The following is a 23,881-nucleotide window of genomic DNA, read 5'->3' as shown; positions in this document are numbered from 1 at the left end:
CTGTCATTGAGAGTTTTCAAGAATAACTATATTCTTTCCAAAAATATGCACTCATTTCTAAATAAGATTTACTGTTTGCACTCTATTTTTTTAATCAAATATTTTTGAAGCCTACGTTATTTCCTTCCACTGGGATATAGCAGTGAGATTTTGATTCTATGGAGACTTTGTCTATAAGGAAGGAATACATATCAAACAAATTATAGAGAGTATATTCCAAGGCTGTCTGGTGGCACACCTGGTTGATCACACACATTATAGTGCATAAGGAACCAGGTTTGAGACTCCGGTCCCCACTTGTAGGGGGAAAGCTTTGTGAGTGGTGAATCAGTATTGAAGATGTCTTTCTTCCTATCACCCCTCCCCTCTCAATTTCTGACTGTCTCTATCCAATAAATAAATAAATATAATAAAATTAAAAATGGAGTATATTCTTGGCTAATTATCGTGTAATATTGCTAAATTAAAATTGGAGGATAGAATTGAAATGGATTCATAGATGGGTTAATTCACATAACACATGACAATGAGAATGCCTCATGTCATTTCTCAGCTACTAATAGTCTTACATCCAGGAGAGTCCTACTATGTCACTATAACATAAGAATTAATTGGTCCAACGGTTGATTATAAAACAGTAAGTACAACAGTGACAGAACTTTCCATTTCTTCCTGAAAACAAGAAAGAAACAATCTGACATGAGGGCTTCTGTGTCACACTATGGCAAAAAATTTCTCATTAAAAGACAGAAAGTTGAGCCCCAAAGACTTGTTAAACAACTCTTATTAAAATAATTACTATTGCTCATTAGTAGCTGGAAAATAAGTTGTGGAATTCTTATCCTAATGTGTAATGTGAATCAAACTACTAATTCAACTCCATCCTCCAATTTATTTTCACAATATAATACAGTAATTCACCAAAAGAATATATTCTTTACTTGGGTGCAATATGCCAATTCCATTTCAGGTTTTACTTGCGTTTTCTTTTCTGATCTTGTTTTTCAACTTCTGCCTGAGAGTGAGATCATCCCATATTCATCCTTCTGTTTCTGACTTATTTCACTTATTGCACCCAAGTAAAAGACTCGGGGGTGGGTGGGTGCGTGGGGAGAATACAGGTCCATGAAGGATGATAAATGACCTAGTGGGGGTTGTATTGTTAAATGGGAAACTGGAGAATGTTATGCAAGTACAAACTATTGTATTTACTGTTGAATGTAAAACATTAATTCCCCAATAAATAAATAAGTTTTTTTAAAAAAGAATATATTCTTTATTAATTGATCTTTATTTATTTATTGGATAGAGACATATCTTTTAAATATGTCATTTAACACAATTACATTTTTCTTTCTTAGTTCCATATAATGCTCCTTTTATTCACCATGATTTGTTAACCTATTTATCAGTTGTGCAACTTCTATCATTTCTATCTACTGCATTTCAGAGTATACGCTACTGAGAACATCCCTTCTTTTTTCTTCTTGGAGTCTGAGAGGATGCTTGTATGATTTGCCTACTCCTAGGGGAACTGTTTGATTCTTCTCAAAATCAGAAAAATGGAGAGACAGGAGAGATGAAGAGATAGAAGAGGTAGGAGAGATAGAAGAGGCAAGAGTTGACCCTGGTGCAGTAGAAGCACTTGTATGTGGTTCTGGTTATTTCTCTTTCAGCTTTTCAGTTGAATGGTGACATTTACACTTAAACGTTTATTATAAATTTTTAAAAAATTGATAAGTGCTCCTGATACCAATAAACCTTACCAACCTGTGTTTTTTTCAAACAGGAATTGAAATAAATGAATATATTTGATAATAAAATATCCCTTTACAATATCTTTGTTTTGTCCAAATAAAGTGGGCTGTGAAAAACACAGTTTTCATGTGAATGCAAAAATGTATATCCTTTGTCATAATAGCAAGTAAATATGCCTTTAAAATTAGCTCTAGAAAAAAAGAAAGAAAGATAGGAAGATAGAAAAAAAATGAAGAAATGAAGGAAGAATGACAGGAAGAAAGAAAGCTTACTCTATAGCTCAAACCAGAGACCTGGCATATCATGGAAACTTGAATCACTTGAATCACTTACCAAGGATTCAAGTTATCCATCATTGGCTAACTTTAAAAAGCTCTAATTTCTTCATCTATAAGCTAAGGATTTCTAATAAATCCATAGAGCTAGTATAAAATAGAGAACTCAGGTAAGGGTTTGTCACAGTGCTTGTAGCATCACACAGATTCAATCAGTAGTTCTCAAATACATTCAAATAAATATCACCAGACCCAGCTCTGAGTCCCATATCTTGTCTGCTATCGGTGGACCTTGGAAATTATTTTTATTGAGGCAACCTGAATGCCTGTGATGTAGACTATCTATAGATTCATCAGTGGTGTGAACAATGCTGAATTCATTCTCAGTATTTTTTTCTTTTTTAAATTTTATTTATTATTTTCTATTGGATAGGACAGAGCAACAGTGATGGGGAGGAGAGACAGAGAAGGAGAGAGACAGGAGACACTTGCAGCCCTGCTTCATCACTTATGAAACTTCCTAGCTGCAGGTAGAGACCAGGGGCTTGAACCTGGGTCCTTGTGCATGGTTACGTATGCACTCTACCAGGTGTGGCACTGCTTAGCCCTGTCTGTTTTCTTAGCTTTATTATTCATTGCTGGAATCTTGACTACATTACAATATTGAGAAGACAGAGTACATGAGTGTAAAGCTATATAGTTATGTGGCATAATGACACACATTTTAAGAGGATGGCCTATAGTGAATGTGAAATAACTTGCTTAGTGCATTGCTTAGCCCTGCTCATGACCCAGGTTCAAATATAAACCCCACTTCCTTGAAGGAAGTTTCAATGCTGTGTTCTCTTTCAAATTCTCTTTGCCTCTAGGCTCCTTGTCTCTAAAACAAACAAACAAACAAATAAAATGAAGACAAATTTATAAAAAAAAAGATGTTATAAACAGATATACTTTAAATGTTAATGGCAAAACAAAAACAAGATGTTATTTTCCTGGAGCAGAGACTGACACAAAGGGTTGAGTTCTACATTTGTTGTCCGAAGACAAAATATTATGGTAATCTGCTTGTGTTTGCTAGTGCTTAGCAATCTGTTCCTTACTAAAGCTATACTTGAAGAGTTGAATAATATATTTTTGTATGGAAAGATAACTAACAATACTTTTCAAACAAAATTATTCAGATAGGTAGATAGATGATAGATGATAATGAGAGATGATAGAGAGATAGATAATAGATGATAGATAGGTGATAGATTTGATTTAGAGATTGCTTTCTCTCATCTGGAATTCTTCTTAAAAATACTGTATACCTTTTGCTTTCTTAAGGAATACCAAGGTAAAATAAATAGTTTTTTTTTAAAGTTAAATGTCATTTGGTCTACAAGATTGCTCATCTGCAAGCATCTTCAGTCTTTGTTTCCTTAGCCTCTCTTTAAATAATAACAATGATGTTTCTTTTGTGTTTCCTGATATATATATATGCAGCTTTTTCAACCCTTATATTGTTATGTATAATTAAATATTTGTGTATGTTAATAGGATATACTTTTTCTTGATCTCAAAGTTTCAGAGAATGTGATAGGAAGATGACAATGAAATATATATATATATATAATTTTATTTGACAGAACAGAGAGTAATTGAGGGAGTAGGACTGGAGAGAGAAGTAGAGAAACACTTATAGCACTGCTTCACTACTCATAACGATTGCCTTTTGCAGGTAGTGACCAGAGGCTTGAAACCGGGTCCTTGTGTACTCAAGTAGGTGTGCCACCATCCGGCCTCATATATATTTTTTAAATATTAAAATTTAATTTGTTGCACATCAGATCTCAATATGTTAAGCACCCCTGAACTGGCTATGCAGAGCAAAGAAATGAACTCTCTACCACTATATCTGAATTGAGTGAACTTACCTAAAATTCTCAGTAGCGGCTTCACCTCAGAAGAATTCAAATCTGGCTGAACTAGAATCTTTTGTATTGGTTCCATGGATCCCCAGAGTTACAAATTCCCACAACCCCTCAGGATTTCAGAAGCTTGAAAATAATTAACAAAACAATAAGCCACATTTGTATGTTGACAAATTGAGTGTGATTTTAAAAGTGGAGCAAAAACTTTTTGATGCTACAATTGCCACAATGGTGAAAATGGAAATAGTCTAATTTTCATTCTCATGCTCTTTTGACTTGTATAGAAGTTAGTCTAGGCCTATGTGTACATCTGTATTATACACTACAGATATTCCTATGAGTATACCTGCATATTTAATGACTAGTGTTAAATGATAATGATATTTTTGTTATATATTGAATACATATTATTCTGTTCTTTAAAAACATTCTATGTTTCTCTTTGACCAAATTAGTTAGCACTTTTATTTGAATATCAGTGGATTTGGTCAGTGATTGTTACTATAGTGAAGCAGATCTGCTGGTGTCTCTCTTCTTTCTCCTGTTCTATCTTCCTTTCCCATCTCAATTCCTCTCTGTCCTGTCAATAGAAAGGTAAACATGGAAAAAACCACTGCCAGGAGCTGTGTATTCATAGTGCCAGCACTACACCAAGCTCCAGTGATAAACCCTAAAGAGATGAAAAGATTATATGTATGTATGTATATATTAAAGATTTTCAGTTTTTATGTATTTCTAAACTAGTTAAAGAGAAATTCAATCAAATATAGATAATTAATATTAAACATTCATTTTGCAAATTGTCTTAAATTTTGTCACCAGAGAACTCTGAGTTATAATGGACTAAGAGTACAAATTATTGATCTTGAATTCTGCACCTGGATGGGAAACAATGACATGAGGTATTTAAGTATAAATAAATTTATTAAAAGATATTTTGGGGGGACAGGTGGTAGCGCAGCGGATTAAGCAAATATGGCTCAAAACGCAAAGATGGGCTTAAAGATCCTGGTTCAAACCCGCATCTCCTCACCTGCAGGGGGGTCACTTTACAAGTGGTGAATCAGGTCTGCAGGTGTCTATATTTCTCTCCTCATCTCTGTCTTCCCTTTGTCTCTTGATTTCTCTCTGTCCTATCCAACAACAATGACAGCAATAACAACAAGGCCAACAAAAGAGAGAAAGTAGCCTCCAGAAACAGTGGATTTATAGTGCAGGCATCGAGCCCCAGCAATAACCCTGGAAGCAATAAATATATACATTTATCATCTTCATTGAAAGAGAGAAAATAAGAAAACATAAAGCAGAAATTGGACTGGTTTTAGTGTATTGTACCAAAGTAAAGGATTCTAGTGTGGGGATGGGGGAAGTGTTTAAGTCCTGGAATATGATGCCAGAGGACCTAGAGAGGGTTGAATTGTTATGTAGAAAACTGAGAAATTTTACACATGTAAAAACTACTGTATTTTGGGTTTTGCTATTGTATTTTGTTGTGACTCTAAACCATTAATCCATCCAATAAAATCAATAAAAAAAGACTCTCAATTTATTTGAACATTTTATTCAGAGCCTCCTTGACATCCTTATTCCTCAGACTATAGATCATGGGGTTCAACATGGGGAACACCACAGTATAAAATGTGGACATTATTTTGTCTGTATTCATAGAGTGGTTGGATCGAGGCCGTGCATAGATATAGAGAATGGAGCCATAATATAGAGTGACAGAGAGCAGGTGGGAGGAGCACGTGGAGAAGGCCTTGAGGCGGCCCTGGGTGGAGCGAATCCTCAAGATGGTGGCAATGATGAAGAGGTAGGAGGCCAGGATGAGCACTGTGGGTGTGATGACGTTGGAAGCCAGGAGGAAGTACATCAAAGCCTGGTAGTCATGCTTCTTGCCACAAGCCAACTTCACCAAAGGAAGCAAATCACAGAAAAAGTCATCAATGATATTGCCCCCACAGAAGTTCAAGGTAAAAATTCTTTTTGTGATGATGGAACAATTAATAAAGCCACCAAGGTAGGAGGACATGACCAAAAAGGCACAGAGTTTTATGGGCATGGCCTGAGCATACAGCAGAGGCTTAGAGATGGCCATGTAGCGGTCATAAGCCATGGCAGCCAACAGGTAGCACTCAGTGTAGGCCAGTCCACCTGAGAAGAAGAACTGAGCTGCACAGCCAGCAAAGGAGATGCTCTTGTCTTCAGAGATGCAGGTGAGTAGGATTTTTGGGGTGTAGACAGAGGAATACCAGAGATCCAGGAAAGAGAGATTCCCAATGAAAAAATACATGGGTGTGTGTAGCCTGGAATCATTGAAGATCAAGGCTATGAGGGTGGTGTTTCCCACCAGGGTGAGAGAGTACACTCCCAGGAACAGAACAAAGAGGATCAGCTGCATCGTGGGGTCTGTAGTGAAGCCCACCAGGATGAATTCTGTGACTGTGTGATTGCTCCTCTCCATGGCTGTAGAGACTCTCACCTACAAGAAAAGAAAATAAGACTCAGCTTGAATTTTTTCTAAATAAATAAAATTCTAGGATCCAGGTGTTGGCACACCTTGTTAAGCACTCTCATTACAGTGAGCAAGGACCTTGGTTCAAGCCCCTGTTCCCTACCTGCAGGGGGAAACTTCACAAGTGTGAAATAGGGCTTGTAGGTGTTTCTGTCTCTCTTCCTCTCTACCCTCCCTTCACCTCTCAATTTCTTTTTGTCTCTATCCAATAATAAATAATAGAAAAATAGAAACAACATTCTGCCAGTTGTGCACTAAACTTCAAGGATACAACAATATAAATTCTCTATTTAGAAAGTGTTTTCAGAGGTTTTCCGGAAGATGGCGGATGAGAAGCTGCTAGTGGCTTGAGCTCTGATCACATCTTCTGGAAACGGTAGGATTTTCTGCCTTTAGTAGGCCAGTCAATAAGGGGTCCTAGCGGTGACACCAAGGGAGTGACTATAACTTAATTTGGGTCAAGAATTAGAGTAGAGGTGGCGCGGACTAGCAGGCAGGATGCTCCAGACTTCCCAGGCTGCGGCAGGCAAGGCTGGTATGCCGGGCATTGTCCTTGGCCCTGGAAAGCGGCTCCTCCGCCGGTTGCAGAGCGTTGCTGGGAGGCCGGCAGAGGACCGGGAGGGAGCACTGTAGCTTGGGGGCTTTCTCTTGGGAGTCTCTGGGGACCACCATGACCCTGAGGGCAGATCTGAGGACATCCTTGAGTACAGCTCTGATTGGATCAAAAGGACTTGGAGCTAGTTTTCATTTTTGAGAAATCCTTTAAAAAAGCTTCGGGGGGGGGGGGTTTCTCGGAAGATGGCAGACTGAGAAGCTGCTAGTGGCTGAGCTCTGACCACATCTCCTGGAAACAGTAGGATTTTCTGCCTTTAGCAGGCCAGCCAATAAGGGGTCCTAGCGGTAACACCAAGGAGGTGACTATAACTTAATTTGGGTTAAGAATTGGAGTAGGGAAAAAAGGGGAAAAAAAAAATATATATTTTTCTTCCTTTTAATTTTCAAGCATACCTCCTTCCCGGCCCCCCCACCCCCCATAACCAGTCCCTGGGGACCAGCTCCTAGCAGGGAAGGGGAGCTCCTTTTCTTTACCAAATTCTTGCCCCACCAGGGAGTATCATTAATTCTAAGTCTATACCCTTCTGAAACCTCTGGCCTTTTTTCTTTCTAAGTAGCCAACCCCCCCCCCACCTCACCCCGCATAGCTAATTAAATAATTAAAAATAAATACAAAAAACCCCTTTCCTTTCACTGCCCTTTTATGACTGTTCTTTTTCTTATCTTTTTCTTTTTTTTCTCTCTCTCTTTTTTTCTATTTCTCATTCTTGTCATCCCTTCTTCCTTAATCCTACAGCTTCCAAAGACACAGCCCCCAGCCCCACACCACAGTGTGCTTTTTTGAATTCACTGATACACATTTGGGAATTTCATTTCACTGCTCTTTAATTACAGCTCTTTTTCGTGTCTTTTCCCTTTTCTCACTCTCTCATCTCTCTCTCTCTTTTTTTTATCTTGTCATACACTTCTTCCTTCTTCTTTGCCTTTCTGAATTTGTGAATTATTTTAGGGAAGAAATCTGACTCAGAGTGGACTCTCTATGTGTGTATCTCTGCTCTAGTTCCCTTTGCCCTCTTGTTACCCCTAGAATATACAGTGGATAGTAGATTTGCGTAACTGTCTATTCTTGCTATCCTTTCTTTCTTTTCTCTTTCTTTACTGGGATTTGGTTACTATTTTTTCACGGATTGGAGAAATTGTTTGGCTAACTGGTAATGATTAAACTACTTCAATACTTGCTTCAGTTGCTACTGTAATTCCTGAGGTTGGTGAGTGCAATTGTCATAAAGGTATTTAGTACAGTGTTACTTATACTCAAGACACAACAACTGAGGAACAACAGAGCATTAAAAAAAAGACATAAATCAAAAAAATGGGTAGATCAAAAACAAATAAAACTGCTACTCCAATGAATGAAGACAAGAGCCCAGAAGAAACTACAAATCAGCCAGAAGTAACCATAGATAAGAAAAGTATGCAAGCAATAATAAACTTATTAATCACAGAAATGAAAACAACATTGGAGGAAAGGAATGGCAGTATTAGGGAAACAACAGTTGAGACCCCCAAGGAAAATACTGATTATCTTGAAGCAATTAGAGAACTGAAAGCTGAAATAGCTGTAATAAAGAAAGAAGCTGAGGCAAGGGAAAGCAGACTAACAGAAGCAGAAAACAGAATTAGCCAGACAGAGGATGAGTTAGAGAAAACAAAGAAAGAGGTGAAAGAGATTAAAAAGAGATTGAGAGACACTGAAAACAAAAACAGAGACATATGGGGTGATCTCAAAAGAAGTAACATTCACATAATTGGCGTGCCAGTGAAAGAAAGAGAGGAAGGGGAAGCAAACATTCTAGAGGAAATAATAGAAGAAAACTTCCCAGACCTGAATAACAGAAAGGACATCAAGATTCAAGAGGCCCAGAGAGTACCAAACAGAATCAACCCAGACCTGAAGACACCAAGACACATCATAGTCACAATGAGAAGAAGTAAGGATAAAGAAAGGATGCTAAAGGCTGCAAGAGAAAAACAAAAAGTCACATACAAGGGAAAACCCATAAGATTATCTGCAGACTTCTCCACTCAAACTCTAAAAGCCAGAAGAGAATGGCAAGATATCTATTGAGCCCTGAATGAAAAAGGGTTTCAACCAAGGATAATATATCCTGCTAGACTTTCATTCAAACTAGATGGAGGGATCAAAACCTTCTTAGATAAACAACAGTTAAAGGAGGCAACCATCACCAAGCCGGCCCTGAAAGAGGTACTAAAAGACCTCTTATAAACAAGAACATCACTATAATACTTGTAATATATCAGAACAAACAAATTTTTTTTTGGAACAATGGCACTAGGATACATTAAATCCATAATATCAATAAATGTCAATGGCTTAAACTCACCCATCAAAAGACACAGGGTGGGGGGATGGATCAGAAAACATAACCCAAGCATATGCTGCTTGCAAGAATCCCATCTGTCACAACAAGAATAACACAGACGTAAAGTGAAAGGATGGAAAACTATCATACAGACTAACGGACCTCAAAAAAGGGCAGGAACAGCCATTCTCATCTCAGACACGATAGATTTTTAAATTAAATAAAGTATTAAAGATAGGCAAGGACATTACATAATGATTAGAGGATCATTCAGCCAAGAAGACTTAACAATTATTAACATCTATGAACCCAATGAGGGACCATCTAAATACGTCAAGCACCTACTGAAAGAATTTCAAAAATACATCAATAGTAATACAATAATAGTGGGAGACTTCAATACCCCACTCTCACACTTAGAGAGATCAACAAAGCAGAGAACCAATAAAGATACAAGAGAATTGAATGAAAATATCGACAGACTAAACCTCTTGGACATTTTCAGATTCCTCCACCCCAAAAAACTGGAATACACGTTCTTTTCAAATCCACATAACACATACTCAAGGATAGACCACATGTTAGGCCACAAAGACAGCATCAATAAATTCAAGAGCATTGAAATCATCCCAAGTATCTTCTCAGACCACAATGGAGTAAAAATAACATTTAACAACAAACAGAAAATTATTAAAAGACCCAGAATTTGGAAACTAAACAACATTCTCCTTAAGAACCACTGGGTCAGAGAATCACTCAAACAGGAAATTCAAATGTTCCTGGAAACTAATGAAAATGAAGACACAACCTATCAAAATATTTGGGACACACCTAATGCAGTACTGAGAGGGAAACTTATAGCCATACAATCACATATTAAACACCAAGAAGAGGCTCAAATGACTGACCTTACTGCACACCTCAAAGGACTTAGAGGAAGAGGAACAAAGGAACCCTAAAGCAACCTGAAGGACAGAAATCACTAAAGTTAGAGCAGAAATAAACAACATCGAAAATAAAAGAACCATACAAAGTTCAATGAAGCCAAATTTTGGTTCTTTCAAAGATTAAACAAAATTGACAAATCCCTAGCCAGACTTACCAAACAAAAAAGGGAGAAGACTCAAATTAATAGAATTGTAAACGATGGAGGAGATATCACAGCTGACACCACAGAAATGGGATGTCCACTGTCACCGTTATTTTTCAACATAGTATTGGAAGTTCTTGCCATAGCAATCAGGCAAGAGAAAGGAATCAAAGGAATACAGATTGGAAGGGTAGAAGTCAGGCTCTCACTATTTGCAGATGTCATGATAGTATACATAGAAAAACCTAAAGAATCCAGCAGAAAATTACTGGAAGTTATTAGGCAATATAGCAAGGTATCAGGCTACAAAATCAATGTACAAAAATCAGTGGCATTTCTTTATGCAAACACTAAATCTGAAGAATAAGACATCCAGAAATCACTCCCATTTACTGTTTCAGCAAAATCAATCAAATACCTAGGAATAAGTTGACCAAAGAAGTGAAAGACTTGTATGCTGAAAACTATGAGTCGCTACTCAAGGAAATAGAAACTGATACCAAAAAATGGAAAGATACCCCATGCTCATGGATTGGAAGAATAAATATCATCAAAATGAATATTCTCCCCAGAGCCATATACAAATTTCATGCAATACCCACCAAAGTTCCACCAAGCTTCTTTAAGAGAATAGAACAAACACTACAATCATTTATCTGGAACCTGAAAACACCTAGAATTGCCAAAAGCATCTTGAGGAAAAGAAACAGAAATGGAGGCATCACACTCCCAGACCTTAAACTATATTATAAAGCCATCATCATCAAAACAGCATGGTACTGGAACAAAAATAGGCACACAGAGCAGTGGAACAGAATTGAAAGCCCACAAATAAATCCCAACACCTATGGGCATCTAATCTTTGATAAGGGGGCCCAAAGGATTAAATGGAAAAAGGAGGCTCTCTTCAATAAATGGTGTAGGGAAAACTGGGTTGTAACATGCAGAAGTATGAAATTGAACCACTTTATCTCACCAGAAACAAAAATCAACTCCAAATGGATCAAAGACCTAGATGTCAGACCAGAAACAATCAAATACTTAGAGGAAAACATTGGTAAAACACTTTCCCACCTACACCTCAAGGACATCTTTGATGAATCAAACCCAACTGCAAGGAAGACTAAAGCAGAAACAAACCAATGGGACTACATCACATTGAAAAGCTTCTGCACATCCAAAGAAACTATTAAACAAACAAAGAGACCCGTCACAGAATGGGAGAAGATCTTCACATGCCAGACATCAGACAAGAAACTAATCACCAAAATATATAAAGAGCTCAGCAAACTTAGCACCAAAAAAGCAAATGACCCCATCCAAAAATGGGCAGAGGATATGAACAAAACATTCACTACAGAGGAGATCCAAAAGGCTAACAAACATATGAAAAACTGCTCTAGGTCACTGATTGTCAGAGAAATGCAAATTAAGACAACACTAAGATCCACCTCACTCCTGTAAGAATGGCATACATCAAAAAGGACAGCAGCAACAAATGCTGGAGAGGATGTGGGGACAGAGGAACCCTTTTACATTGCTGGTGGGAATGTAAATTGGTACAGCCTCTGTGGAGAGCAGTCTGGAAAACTCTCAGAAGGCTAGACATGGACCTTCCATATGACCCAATAATTCCTCTCCTGGGGTTATACCCCAAGGACTCCATAACACCCAACCAAAAAGAGGTGTGTACTCCTATGTTCATAGCAGCACAATTCATAATAGCTAAACCCAGGTGCCCAACAACAGATGAGTGGCTGAGAAAGCTGTGGTATATATACACAATGGAATACTATGCAGCTATGAAGAACAATGAACCCACCTTCTCTGACCCATCTTGGACAGAGCTAGAAGGAATTATGTTAAGTGAACTAAGTCAGAAAGATAAAGATGAGTATGGGATGATTCCACTCATCAACAGAAGTTGAGTAAGAAGATCTGAAAGGGAAACTAAAAGCAGGACCTGACCAAATTATAAGTAGGGCACCAAAGTAAAAACCCTGTGGTGAGGGGTAGACATGCAGCTTCCTGGGTCAGTGGAGGGTGGGAGTGGGTGGGAGGGATGGGTCACAGTCTTTTGGTGGTGGGAATGGTGTTTATGTACACTCCTAGCAAAATGTAGACATATAAATCAGTAGTTAATTAATATGAGAGGGGGAAAATCAATTGTATGTCTCAAAGTTTCTCAAAACACAAAGTGAATCTTTTTAATATATAGGCTGTGTATTTGATATGCGGACTCTCTCAAAAGCCTAGACCAAGTAGATCTGAAGCATCCAATAGCACAGCTATATATACAAGATACCGGGTACTGTACAGCAAACCATAACAAAAGGACTTTTCAAAGTTAACCCAATTACCAAATAATGTGATGATAACATTAACTATCGATTGTCTTTTTGAATCCTAAGACAGCAGGAACCTCACATCTCCACTATAGAGCCCCTACTTCTCCCAGTCCTGGAACCCTTGGATAGGGCCCACTTTCCCATATGCCTCTCCCAATCCATATCAAATAATATTGCATCCGCCGATCACAACCTAACGATTGCCACCTCAACATGCTTCACCTCAGACTGTGTCCAGAGACTTCACGTGTGGAATGACAACCCTTCAGCTTCATTACTCGGGTGAGACCTTTCCTTTTATAGTATACTCTAATTTCATCTCAGGTGGTTCACTTTCTAACAAAGTCCCATAACCTAGATATACACCAGTTTCTGTGAGAGAGAGCTTATGTTCACACGTATCCATAAACTACTGCAAAATATATACCTGAAAGCAGAAGTATACTAGAGTTTGTAGTGAGTACCTCCCTAATACTTCCTCTCCACTATTCCAAGCTTTGGGTCCATGATTGCTCAACAATTTGTTTGGCTTTGTATGTTAACTCTCTTTTCAATCACCAGGTTCGAGATGCCACCAGGGTTCTGGCCAGGCTTCCCTGGATTGAAGACCCCACCAATGTGTCCTGGAGCTCAGCTTCCCCAGAGACCCACCCTACTAGGGAAAGAGAGAGGCAGACTGGGAGTATGGACCAACCAGTCAATGCCCATATTCAGCGGGGAAGCAATTACAGAAGCCAGACCTTCTACCTTCTGCAATCCTCAATGACCCTGGGTCCATGCTCCCACAGGGATAGAGAATGGGAAAGCTATCGGGGGAGGGGTGGGCTATGGTGATTGTGTGGTGGGAATTGTGTGGAGTTGTACCCCTCCTACCTTATGGTTTTGTTAATTTATCCTTTCTTAAATAAAAAATAAAAAAATAAAAAAGAAAGTGTTTTCAGGCTCCAAAGAACTCAGATTTTACAGTGACATGTTAAAGATAAATTTACTTGGGTACATTGCTCTTTAAAATATTTATTTGAAACAATATGCCCAAGTTAATTTATCTTTAACATGCCATTGTATGATCTGAGTTCTTTGGTAACTGAAAACATCTTTTCTCAGCTGATAGTATCAAATCAATGTCATTAGGAGCTATCCCATAAAGTAAACTTATGGAACGATATTTATGGAGAAGTAGAAGCAAAGAAAGAGAATTTCTTAGTCAGCACAGTTTTCACAAAAGCCAAGAGAGTGGTTACTTCCATACCCATCCTTTAGAAAGCCATTTTCTTTAGCTATCTATATTCCACATATAGGAAGAGTCAATTGGTAGTTATTCCTTAGCTCCTATTCATACTTATTATTATACATATTATAGTATTATACTTATTTCACTTACCATCATCACCTCCAGTTCCACACATCCAAATGATACACTCTCTTTTTTAATCATATATATATATACATATATATATTAATAGGCCCTTTCAAATGTAGCTAACCTACTTATACTATATAAATACTGTAGTACTAGTAAAATGCATTGACTAAATTTATAGTACCTTTGTAATTTTTATCATCATTAGATTTATTTTATTTAATTTATTTTTCCCTCCAGGGTTATTGCTGGGCTAGGTGCCTGCACCATGAATCCACCGCTCCTGTAGGCCATTTTTCACCCCTTTGTTCCCCTTGTTGTAGTCTCGTTGTGGTCATTATTATTGCCATTGTTGATGTTGTTCGTTGTTGGATAGGACAGAGAGAAATGGAGAGAGGAGGGGAAGACAGATAGGGGAAGAGAAAGACAGACACCTGCAGACCTGCTTCACCACCTGTGAAGCGAATCCCCTGCAGGTGGGGAGCCAGGGGCTCGAACCGGGATCCTTACGCTGGTCCTTGTGCTTTGCGCCACATGCGCTTAACCCCCACTGTGCCACCACCTGACCCCCCATCATTAGATTTTTTTTATCTAGTGACAGAATTGAGCGCAAATAGTGTCTTAAACTATGATGATGAGAAAGTATTCTAATTCTAGACACAGAGGTTCTGTAACTTGCTTAAGGATTCTCTGAACTTAGAACCATAAGTGTTAAACTGAATCATACAAAGAGAAATAATTCTATACTTGAATGAAAATCTGAAGCATACTTCAAAGATGTCAGCCACACAAAACATCCCATCAGATTGAGTCTAAAATTCCAGTCAATATGCATGTTAGCTGCATGTCTGTCCTCTTGAGAACTTACCAATATGAGTGTTAAGAATACAATGTAAACTAATCACTTTAAATACAATATAAAAAGATAGTATTATTTAACTTGGGATTTTGCTACTAAAATCCCTGATCTAAACTTTATAGCTGCAGAATCTAAATCCAACAGTTAAGTTTCTTTTTTTTTTTTTTTTACGTTTATTTGCTTGTTTATTTTCCCATCAGGTTTATTGCTAGAACTTGGTGACCACAGTAGGATTCTACAGTTCCTGGAAGCCATCTTTATGTACATTATTTTTCCTTTTTCTTTTAACTTGATGGGACAGAGAAAAATTGAGAGACAAGAGGGTGATAGGGAGGGTGATAAAAAGAGATGCCTGCTGCCCTGCTTCACAGCTCCTGTAGTTTCTTCCCTGCAGATGGGACCTGTTACACTAGCAATTTTTATAATTTCATTGGTCACTGTATAGTAATCTATCTCCCTAATATTTCATTGATTCCTTTTCTCTCTCTTTCTCTCTTTTATTCTCCTGGACACTGCTTGCACCTCCCTTAATATTAAAGATATCCTACTAAATATGCACACTTTCTTTTTCACTAGAATATAGCCTTCCCCATCTACCTTGGGTGGAAAAAATATAAGTTGAATATTTATCTCATAAAAAGTTGTATCATTACATGAGTTGCTTATACCAAATGAACATCTTAATGTGAGTTGAGAAAAATTATGTGGATGATAAAAGTATTTTAGAACATGGATTATAAGAACCAGTCAGTGTTTCCTGTAGAATAAAATTAAAACTCCTGGGCCTGTGCTTAAACTTAATATTTTTTGATTACTTGGTTTTTGGCTCTTCTAGTTGTCACAGAATTTGATGCAGGATTAGTCATTTTGAATAGAGCCCAATACTGTACTTCTTGTTTTGTCTTTAATATTCTATTTAATCTGATAATACACAGTACTGGCATGCTCAGTGAGAAGTGGAAATATACTTAAAATGCTTAATAATGATAGAAATGTTAATGATAGCAATAGGTAACAATACTGTTAAAAATAGCAAGTGGTTAGGTGCACAGCAGAGGTGCTCCGTGTAGAAAGCACTTGTTACCGAGGACAAAGAACAGGTTCAAGACCTCAATCCCCAGCTGTAGTGGGTAAGCAGTGCTGCAGGTGTCTCTCTTTCTCCCTTTCTCTCATTTTCTTTCTGTCCTGTCAAGGAAAAGAAAGAAAGAGGTGGAGGGGAAAGGAACAAAATGGCTTCTGGGAGCCATGAATTGCTTCTGTGGGCCCTGAACCGTTACAATAACCCTGGTGGCAAATAAATAAATAAATGAATGAATAAATAACATGAAAATAGAGAAAAGAAAAATAAAATATCTTATGATCAAATTGAGATGGGATACGGAACTTGTACTTATAGAACAATGAAGTAGCTCTAATTCTAGGAACCTGCCACTTCACTGTTACCTAAGTCATTAAATCAATGATTTCACATACGATCTTAGGTTCATGGTAACTTACAGGCGTCACAGGTCTTAATGACGCTGTTGACTGGCTACGGAAGAAGGGCAAACGCTAGAAGAAGAATGCCTTAGTGAAAGTCAAAAGGACAATGTGAAGAGATTCAGAAGCTGTGACAGGTGAGCATTTCACCTGTCATGAATCAGATCATAATTGTATTTCCAAGATCTCCTCCTTTGCCCCCTTCCCCTTCTTCTCCTCATTCTCCTCCTCCTTCTTTGATTTCTTCTTTTCCCTTCTCCTCATCCTTCTCTTCATGAGAGAGATATATAGAGAAATACACACACACACACACACACACACACACACACACACACACAGAAAGAGAGAGACAGAGACAGAGAAAGAGCTGGAGAGATAGAGATATAGAGACAGAGATAGAAAGATAGACCAGAGCATTGCAAAGCTCTAGTTTGTTGTGGTGCTGGGAAAAAGAGTCTTTTGTATAACTATTTTCCTTTACTCTCCAGTTCTGCTGCACATTTTCTGGCAAAGTGTTCTGTCTCTTCGATTCAGTCAATATTGCTTACCAGAAGAAAAGTATCTACTCACCTAAACCGAGCCACTACGCTGAACTGTGGATCCCCGTACAACAGACAACAACAGACCACACTAAGGACCCAGATAGCTTATACCTGCTCTGACTCCCAGGTGTATAGAACTATTTAATCACTTTGGGGCTCCATAGCTCTGAAAGTCCCTGTAACACAATTAATCAAAAGTGCTTTTTTAGGTTTATTTACAAGACTCATCTTGGAGAGAGACACCATTCAGCAATTCTAATTATTAAAAAATTGGGGAGACTGAATAGCTATCATTGGTCCCGTTTCCCCTCAGTGGAGTTAGAAGACTAGTTGTGTTGGCACCACTTTTGGAGAAATGTGAAATTGAACCCTTATACAAAAAGTCGTCATATAAAGTAATGTGTTCAATAAAAATAAGTTAATCCTATGGCTTTGTCAACGTTTTATTTTTATAAATAAATAAGGAAAATCAGTTAATTCAAATACAAACAAGGTTATAAATAATCATTATTGTTGTTGTTGTCACCAGGGCTTCATTGTTCCAGGTCATTTTTTTTTTTTTCAGAGACAGAAAATACACTACTATACTAAAGTTTGTCCTTAGTGTAATGGGATCCAGGAAGTTACAGCACTGAATATAGAAACAATGAAAAAATCATTGGGGCCAGGTGGTAGCACACCTGGTTCAGTGCACACATTACAGAGCGCAAGGACCCTGGTTCGAGCCCCCAGTCCCCACCTGCAGGGGAAAGCTTTGCCAGTGGTGAAGCAGGGCTGCAGGTGTCTTTCTGTCCCCCTTTCTGTTTCCCCTTCCCTCTCAATTTCTCACAGTCCCTATCAAATAAATAAAGATAATAGAAATTATTTAGGGAAGTAATGTTGGTGTTAACAAGATGATGTATCCTCATTGCATTAAGAATGCTTTGCTTTGGGAGGGTGAGATACAATAATATTTCTTCAAGAGATTTTCACTCCTGATAATCTGAAGGCCCAAGTTCAATCCCCAGCACCACCTTTAGCCATAGTTGAGCAGTGATCTGATAAAATTAATAATAATATTAATACAATAATAATAATGTTTTGATTTTATACATATTTGAACAATTCAAAATAATTAGTCAAATGAATACTTACATATAACAAAAATAAATACAATATATTACCTTTTATAGTCATTTGAGCGTGAATGAATGAATCTTTGAACTCAAAAAGTATTGATATTTTTTGTCTTGACTCATCTCTACATCTCATTATTTTTGACTTGCCTCTTTTAGCACCCAGTCTACACAAGGTTTCCCAGGTCCTGTCACTATAGATGTTGGCAGAATTCTATTCTTCCTTAATGTAGATTTCATGACAGAACAAATCTTTGGTTACTCCATCTTGATTAGGGACACTTCAATTTCCCAAGAGAGTTAGGTGGAGTGGGAGTTAGGTGGAGGGTTAGAAGTTGAGAAGAAGGAGTCAGGCGGTAGGGCAGCAGGTTAAGCGCACATGGCACAAAGCGCAAGGACCAGTTAAGGATCCTGGTTCAAGCCCCCCAGCTCCCCACCTGCAGGGGAGTCACTTCACAGACGGTGAAGCAGGTCTGCAGGTGTCTATCTCTCGCTTCCCCTTTCTGTCTTCCCCTCCTCTCTCCATTTCTCTCTGTTCTCCAACAAAGATGACATCAGTAACAACAACAATAACTACAAAAAGGGCAAAAAAACAGAAAATAAATAAATATTAAATATATATATATATATATATATATATATATATATATATATATGAAGTTGAGGAGAATTTTTCAGTAACTCAGAAGGAAATTCCCATGTGTTGGGGGAAGCTGATTTCTTCAAATAGGGAACCCTAAACTTGAAGGATGAGGATGTGCCGGGCTAGTGTTGGGGTGTCTCTTCCTGGTAGCATACTCTCTGGGTTGGAGAGAACTCGACTGGAGCCAGCCTGGGCTGCTATGTATCCACATCTTGCACAGGGGAGAGTCGAACAGGAGTCCTGAGAGGAGGAATGAGAGCTGATGGGTAGTGAGGACTGTGCCAAAGACACAGAGACTTTATTTCTGAGTTTCTAATATTTATACAGAAGGCAAGCAGCTCTTACACAATACAAGGTTACACATGATTTCATGATTTACTGGCAGTTAGTTAAAGTTCAAGTGGTTACTGGAATTTGCTCTCTTCTTCTATGACTTGAGGATTATTCAGCAGCTAGCAAAGTCAAGGTCAGCTCAGAAGGTTTTGCCAATGTTTGCAACATATGTAAATGGAGAAGTTGTGAGTATGACCAAAGGTCATGGTGTTCTTTGCCATGCTTTCTCCCAGAAGCCTTGTTTATCAAAAGCCTGATGGAGAATTGCCTTTTGGTGGTCCTCTACACTGCTACTAACTCAGAGATGGAGGAGATAGATGATTCAGGAACCAAACATGTGGTGTGCAAGGTAATGCAGCCTTAATTGATCATAGACAAAACTTTTATAGGATAGAACTGGAAGTGGCAAGTGGGAAATGGAAATGGCTAGTAAAGGGGGTAGAGAAAAGCAAAAGCAGGCTGGGAAGGTATAAACTTCCTTAGCAATTCTTGTGATGGTTTTAACTGGTGGGATTAATGTTACCCTGCAGGCAGGGTGGGTCTCGAAGAAGATAGATCAAAGGAATGGAATGGGTGGGGATCTTTCAGGCAAAACAATGATTATGTAAATTGGCCATAGTATCAGCAATGCAGGGTGGAGCAAGGGGAGCTGGCTTAATGCCCGACAAGGATGGAGACAACAGAGCACTGCTCAGTTCTGGCTGATGGTGGCACTGGGGATAGAGTCAGGGATCAGGATCCTCAGGCATGAAGCCATTTGCATAACACTCTGCTATCTCCCAGAATGGCTGTTTTTTGTTTGTTTGTTATTTTATTTAAGATGTATGGTTTGTAAGAGATGGTTAGGTCTTCTCTTCAAGGAAACTTGAATAGATCAACTGTTTAGTCTCCCTGGATCAGACAGCTACTAATAAATAAGATCCTGTTAATTTTAACTGCCTTGTCTCTGTCTTTTTGATAACCAAATATATTTTTCTAGTAATTTACATTAAAACTTCAGTTAAATTATTTTCTAATATAGCTGAAAGCTATCCCTTTAATATATATTTTTAATTTTATTTATAAAAAGAAAACACTGACAAAACCATAGTATAAGAGGGGTACAACTCCACATAATTCCCACCACCAGAACTCTGTATCCCATCCCCTCCCCTGATAACTTCCGTATTCTTTATCCTTCTGGAAGTATGGACCCAGGATCATTGTGGGATGCAGAAGATGGAAGGTCTGGCTTCTGTTATTACTTCCCCACTGAACATTGGTGTTGACAGGTCAATCCATATTCCCAGCCTGTCTCTCTCTTTCCCTAATGGGGTGAGGTTCTGGGGAATCAGAGCTCCAGGACATATTGGTGGGATTTTCTGTCCAGGGAATTCTGGTTGGCATCATGGTAGCATCTAGAACCTGGTGGCTGAAAAGAGAATTAACATATAAAGCCAAACAAATTGTTGACTAATCATGAACCTAAAGGCTGGAATAGTGAAAATGAAGAGTTGGGTGGGTCTCTGTTTTGTAGATAGCTAGTAGGCATATTTTAGTTATATTATATATATATATATATATATATATATATATATATATATATATATTTCATATTGTCTTTTTTAAATCTTTATCTTTATTTATTGGATATATACCATCTGAAATTGAGAGGAAGGGGGAGTCAGAGAGGGAAAGAGACAGAAAGACACTTACAACCCTGCTTTACCACTCACAAAGCTTTCCCCCTGTAGGTGGGGACTGGAGGCTCAAAAACAGGTCCTTTTGCACAGCAACATGTGCTCAACCAGGTGCACCATCACCTGGCTCTCCCTTTAATATTTTTATCCTTGGAGCCAGGAGGTGGCACACCCAGTGAAGCATGCATATCACAAGCAGTGAAGCAGATCTCTCCCTTTCATCCCTTGCTCTATCTATATTCCCCTCTATCTTCCTCTCCTCTTTCAATTTTTCTTTGTCCTATTCAATGGGGGAAAAACAGCCTCCAGGAGCAGTGCATTCACAGCACAGGAATAGAGCTTGAATAATCACTTTAGAGGAAAAAAATGCAAACATTGTAAAGGGAAAAAGAGAGATGATCAAAGTACTTAACAGAAATGTCAGCATCTATGTGTTTATTCTTTTAAAATTTTGCATATCAAGATATCTGTTATATGAATACTTTCCTTTTTCTATTTATTTATTTAATAATGAATGACCAGTCCATTGGATAAGAGGGGTACAATTCCCTACTATTCCAACCACCAGAGTTCTCCATCCCACCCCCATCCATTGGAAGCATTACTATTCTTTATTTCTCTGGGAGCATGGACCCATTATCATTATGGGATGCAGAAGGTGGAAGGTCTGGCTTCTATGATTGCTTCTCTGCTGGACATGGGTGTTGGCAGGTTGATCCATACTTCCAGCCTATTTCTTTCTTTCCCTAGTGGGGCAGGGGTCGGTCTGGGGAGGTGGGGTCAGATTGGCATCATGGTAGCATCTACAACTTGGTGTCTGTGTCTTGGTGGTTTCCTGGGGGTGATCCTAGTCTTATCTCTTTGCATTCTCAGGTGACCCTCTTTGCTATTCCTAGTTGAGCCAGAAGAGAAAACGCAGCTATTGTTTCTCTTTAACTGCCCCTTCAGAAGTCTAATATGTTTACTCTTTTTAGCCAAGCTTAACTCATAATAGAAAGAAAAGTGTTATGTAGACATCACTGGATACCTCTTTTAAACAAAGCCTTTCTTTTTGACTAGATAACACATACCTGCTTTTGTCAATACATGGATGAGATTCCTTGCCTCATTTAACATGCCCCCAAGCTATAAAACCATTGAGGAATTCTGCTGGCATAAAACCCTTGGGATCTGCTAATTGTTACGAGAGAGTATTGAAACTGACTGATTTGTAAACTCTCATGTTGGAATGAAATCTTGCTCTGAATTTGGTAAAACGTGGTTTAGGCATGTGGTTTGTGTATTATCAGTGGTATAGAATTTTATTTCTTTACACACCGAGACATTTAATTATGTTTCAGGTGCTGCAGGTTCCATTGCCATTACTTTCTCAAATAGCTGAAAGCAAAGGGATATATAAATTTCTTCACTGTTTGTAGTTTGAAAAAGTAATTTATTGTTTTTAATTCAGTTCCAGAGACTGAGTTTAGCATCTTATGCATGTACACTACCATTAAGCTACATTAATAAGAATAACTACCACTACCACTACCACTACCACTACCACTAACACTACCACTACCACCACCACCACCACCACCACCACCACCACCACCACCACCACCACCACCACCACCACCACTACCACCACTACCACTACCACTACCACTACCACTACCACCACTACCACTACCACTACCACTACCACCACTACCACTACCACCACCACTACCACCACTACCACTCCTCCTTCTCCTCATCCTGTCTTCCTCTAGGAAAGATTTAATAGCTAGAAAGAGAGCAGAGCATGGCTATAGCATCCAGGCATTTCCACGAACTTTTCATCTTCTGATGCCAGATGTCCAACACAGAGAGTCCTGTACTCCAAGCAGACTGTACCTACCACTGAATTACCTCCTTAACCAGGACAATTTATTTTGAAGCATATAAAGACAATTAAAACTACAATTGACACAGACTTAAAAATAGAGCATGTGATGGGGGTCAGGCAGTAGCACAGTGGGTTGAGTGCTCATGGTGCAAAGCACAAGGACTGGCTTAAGGATCCCAGTTCGAGCTCCAGGCTCTCCACCTGCGGGGGGGGGAGGGGTTTGCCTCATAAGCGGTGAAACAGTTATGCAGGTGTCTATATTTCTCTCCCCCTCTCTGTCTCCCCTACTCCCTTAATTTCTCTTTGTCCTATCCAACAACATCAATGACAATGATAACAATAATGACAACAACAAGGGCTACAAATACGGAAAAAAAATGGCTGTGGATTTGTGGTGCAGGCACCAAGCCCCAGAAATAACCCTGGATGCCCCAAAAATATAGAGCATGTGAGTCCCACAATAGTTGAGTGATTTTGCCCTTCCACTCACTCTCAATAACAACAACAAAATCAATAAAATAAAACAAAAAGGCAAGGAAGTAGGAAAGAAATCTTAAGAAACAAGGACAGAAAGGGAAAACACAGAATAAAACTTGAACTGGGATTGCTGTATTGCAGCAAAAGAAAGGATAGAACTCTGGGAAATGAGGCATCCCAGGGAGGAATCTGAGGGCAGAAATGTGGGCTTGATGTCCTGGTGCATAATGATGAAGAAAAACATAAATTGGGGTGAGAATATTTTGCAGACACCTGTCACGGAGAGATGAGAAATAGTGCTTTTGTACTGATATATCTCTCTAGAATGATGTATTTTCTTCTTTTTTTTCCTTAAGGTTTTATTTATTTATGAGAAAGATAGAGGAGAGAAATACAATTTTAAAAAATTACAAAAAAATAAACCAGACTTACTTATGGTACACAGGTGGCTAGAGAACTCGGGACCTCCTGCTTGAGAATCCAATGCTTTATCTACTGCACCACTTCCTGAACCATGAATGATAAATTTTCTAGCTTTACTCAACTAAATATCATAGTAGATTTTACCCACTGTAAAATCAGTTACAGACTCATTAGATCTGCTAATACAGATTTGGCAGTATGTATCTGTAATAATTTTATTGTTGTTATTAGTAGGAAGTAAGTATTTTAGAAAATCAGAGTCT

At 38.4% G+C, this 23,881-nt stretch overlaps 1 protein-coding gene across 1 annotated transcript; it reads right to left on the bottom strand.

Annotated features, from left to right (window-relative positions):
* Window positions 1-5,492: 5,492 nt before the first annotated feature.
* LOC103110279 (olfactory receptor 9G1-like) lies at window positions 5,493-6,422 on the bottom strand. The gene has a single exon (XM_007519454.2). The coding sequence runs from the start codon at window positions 6,408-6,410 to the stop codon at window positions 5,493-5,495; it is 918 nt and encodes a 305-aa protein (XP_007519516.2). The 5' UTR covers window positions 6,411-6,422.
* Window positions 6,423-23,881: the final 17,459 nt, after the last annotated feature.

This window comes from Erinaceus europaeus, chromosome 17, assembly GCF_950295315.1.
Source record: "Erinaceus europaeus chromosome 17, mEriEur2.1, whole genome shotgun sequence".
NCBI lineage: Eukaryota > Metazoa > Chordata > Mammalia > Eulipotyphla > Erinaceidae > Erinaceus > Erinaceus europaeus.
This window is presented reverse-complemented; position numbering and strand designations above follow the sequence as displayed.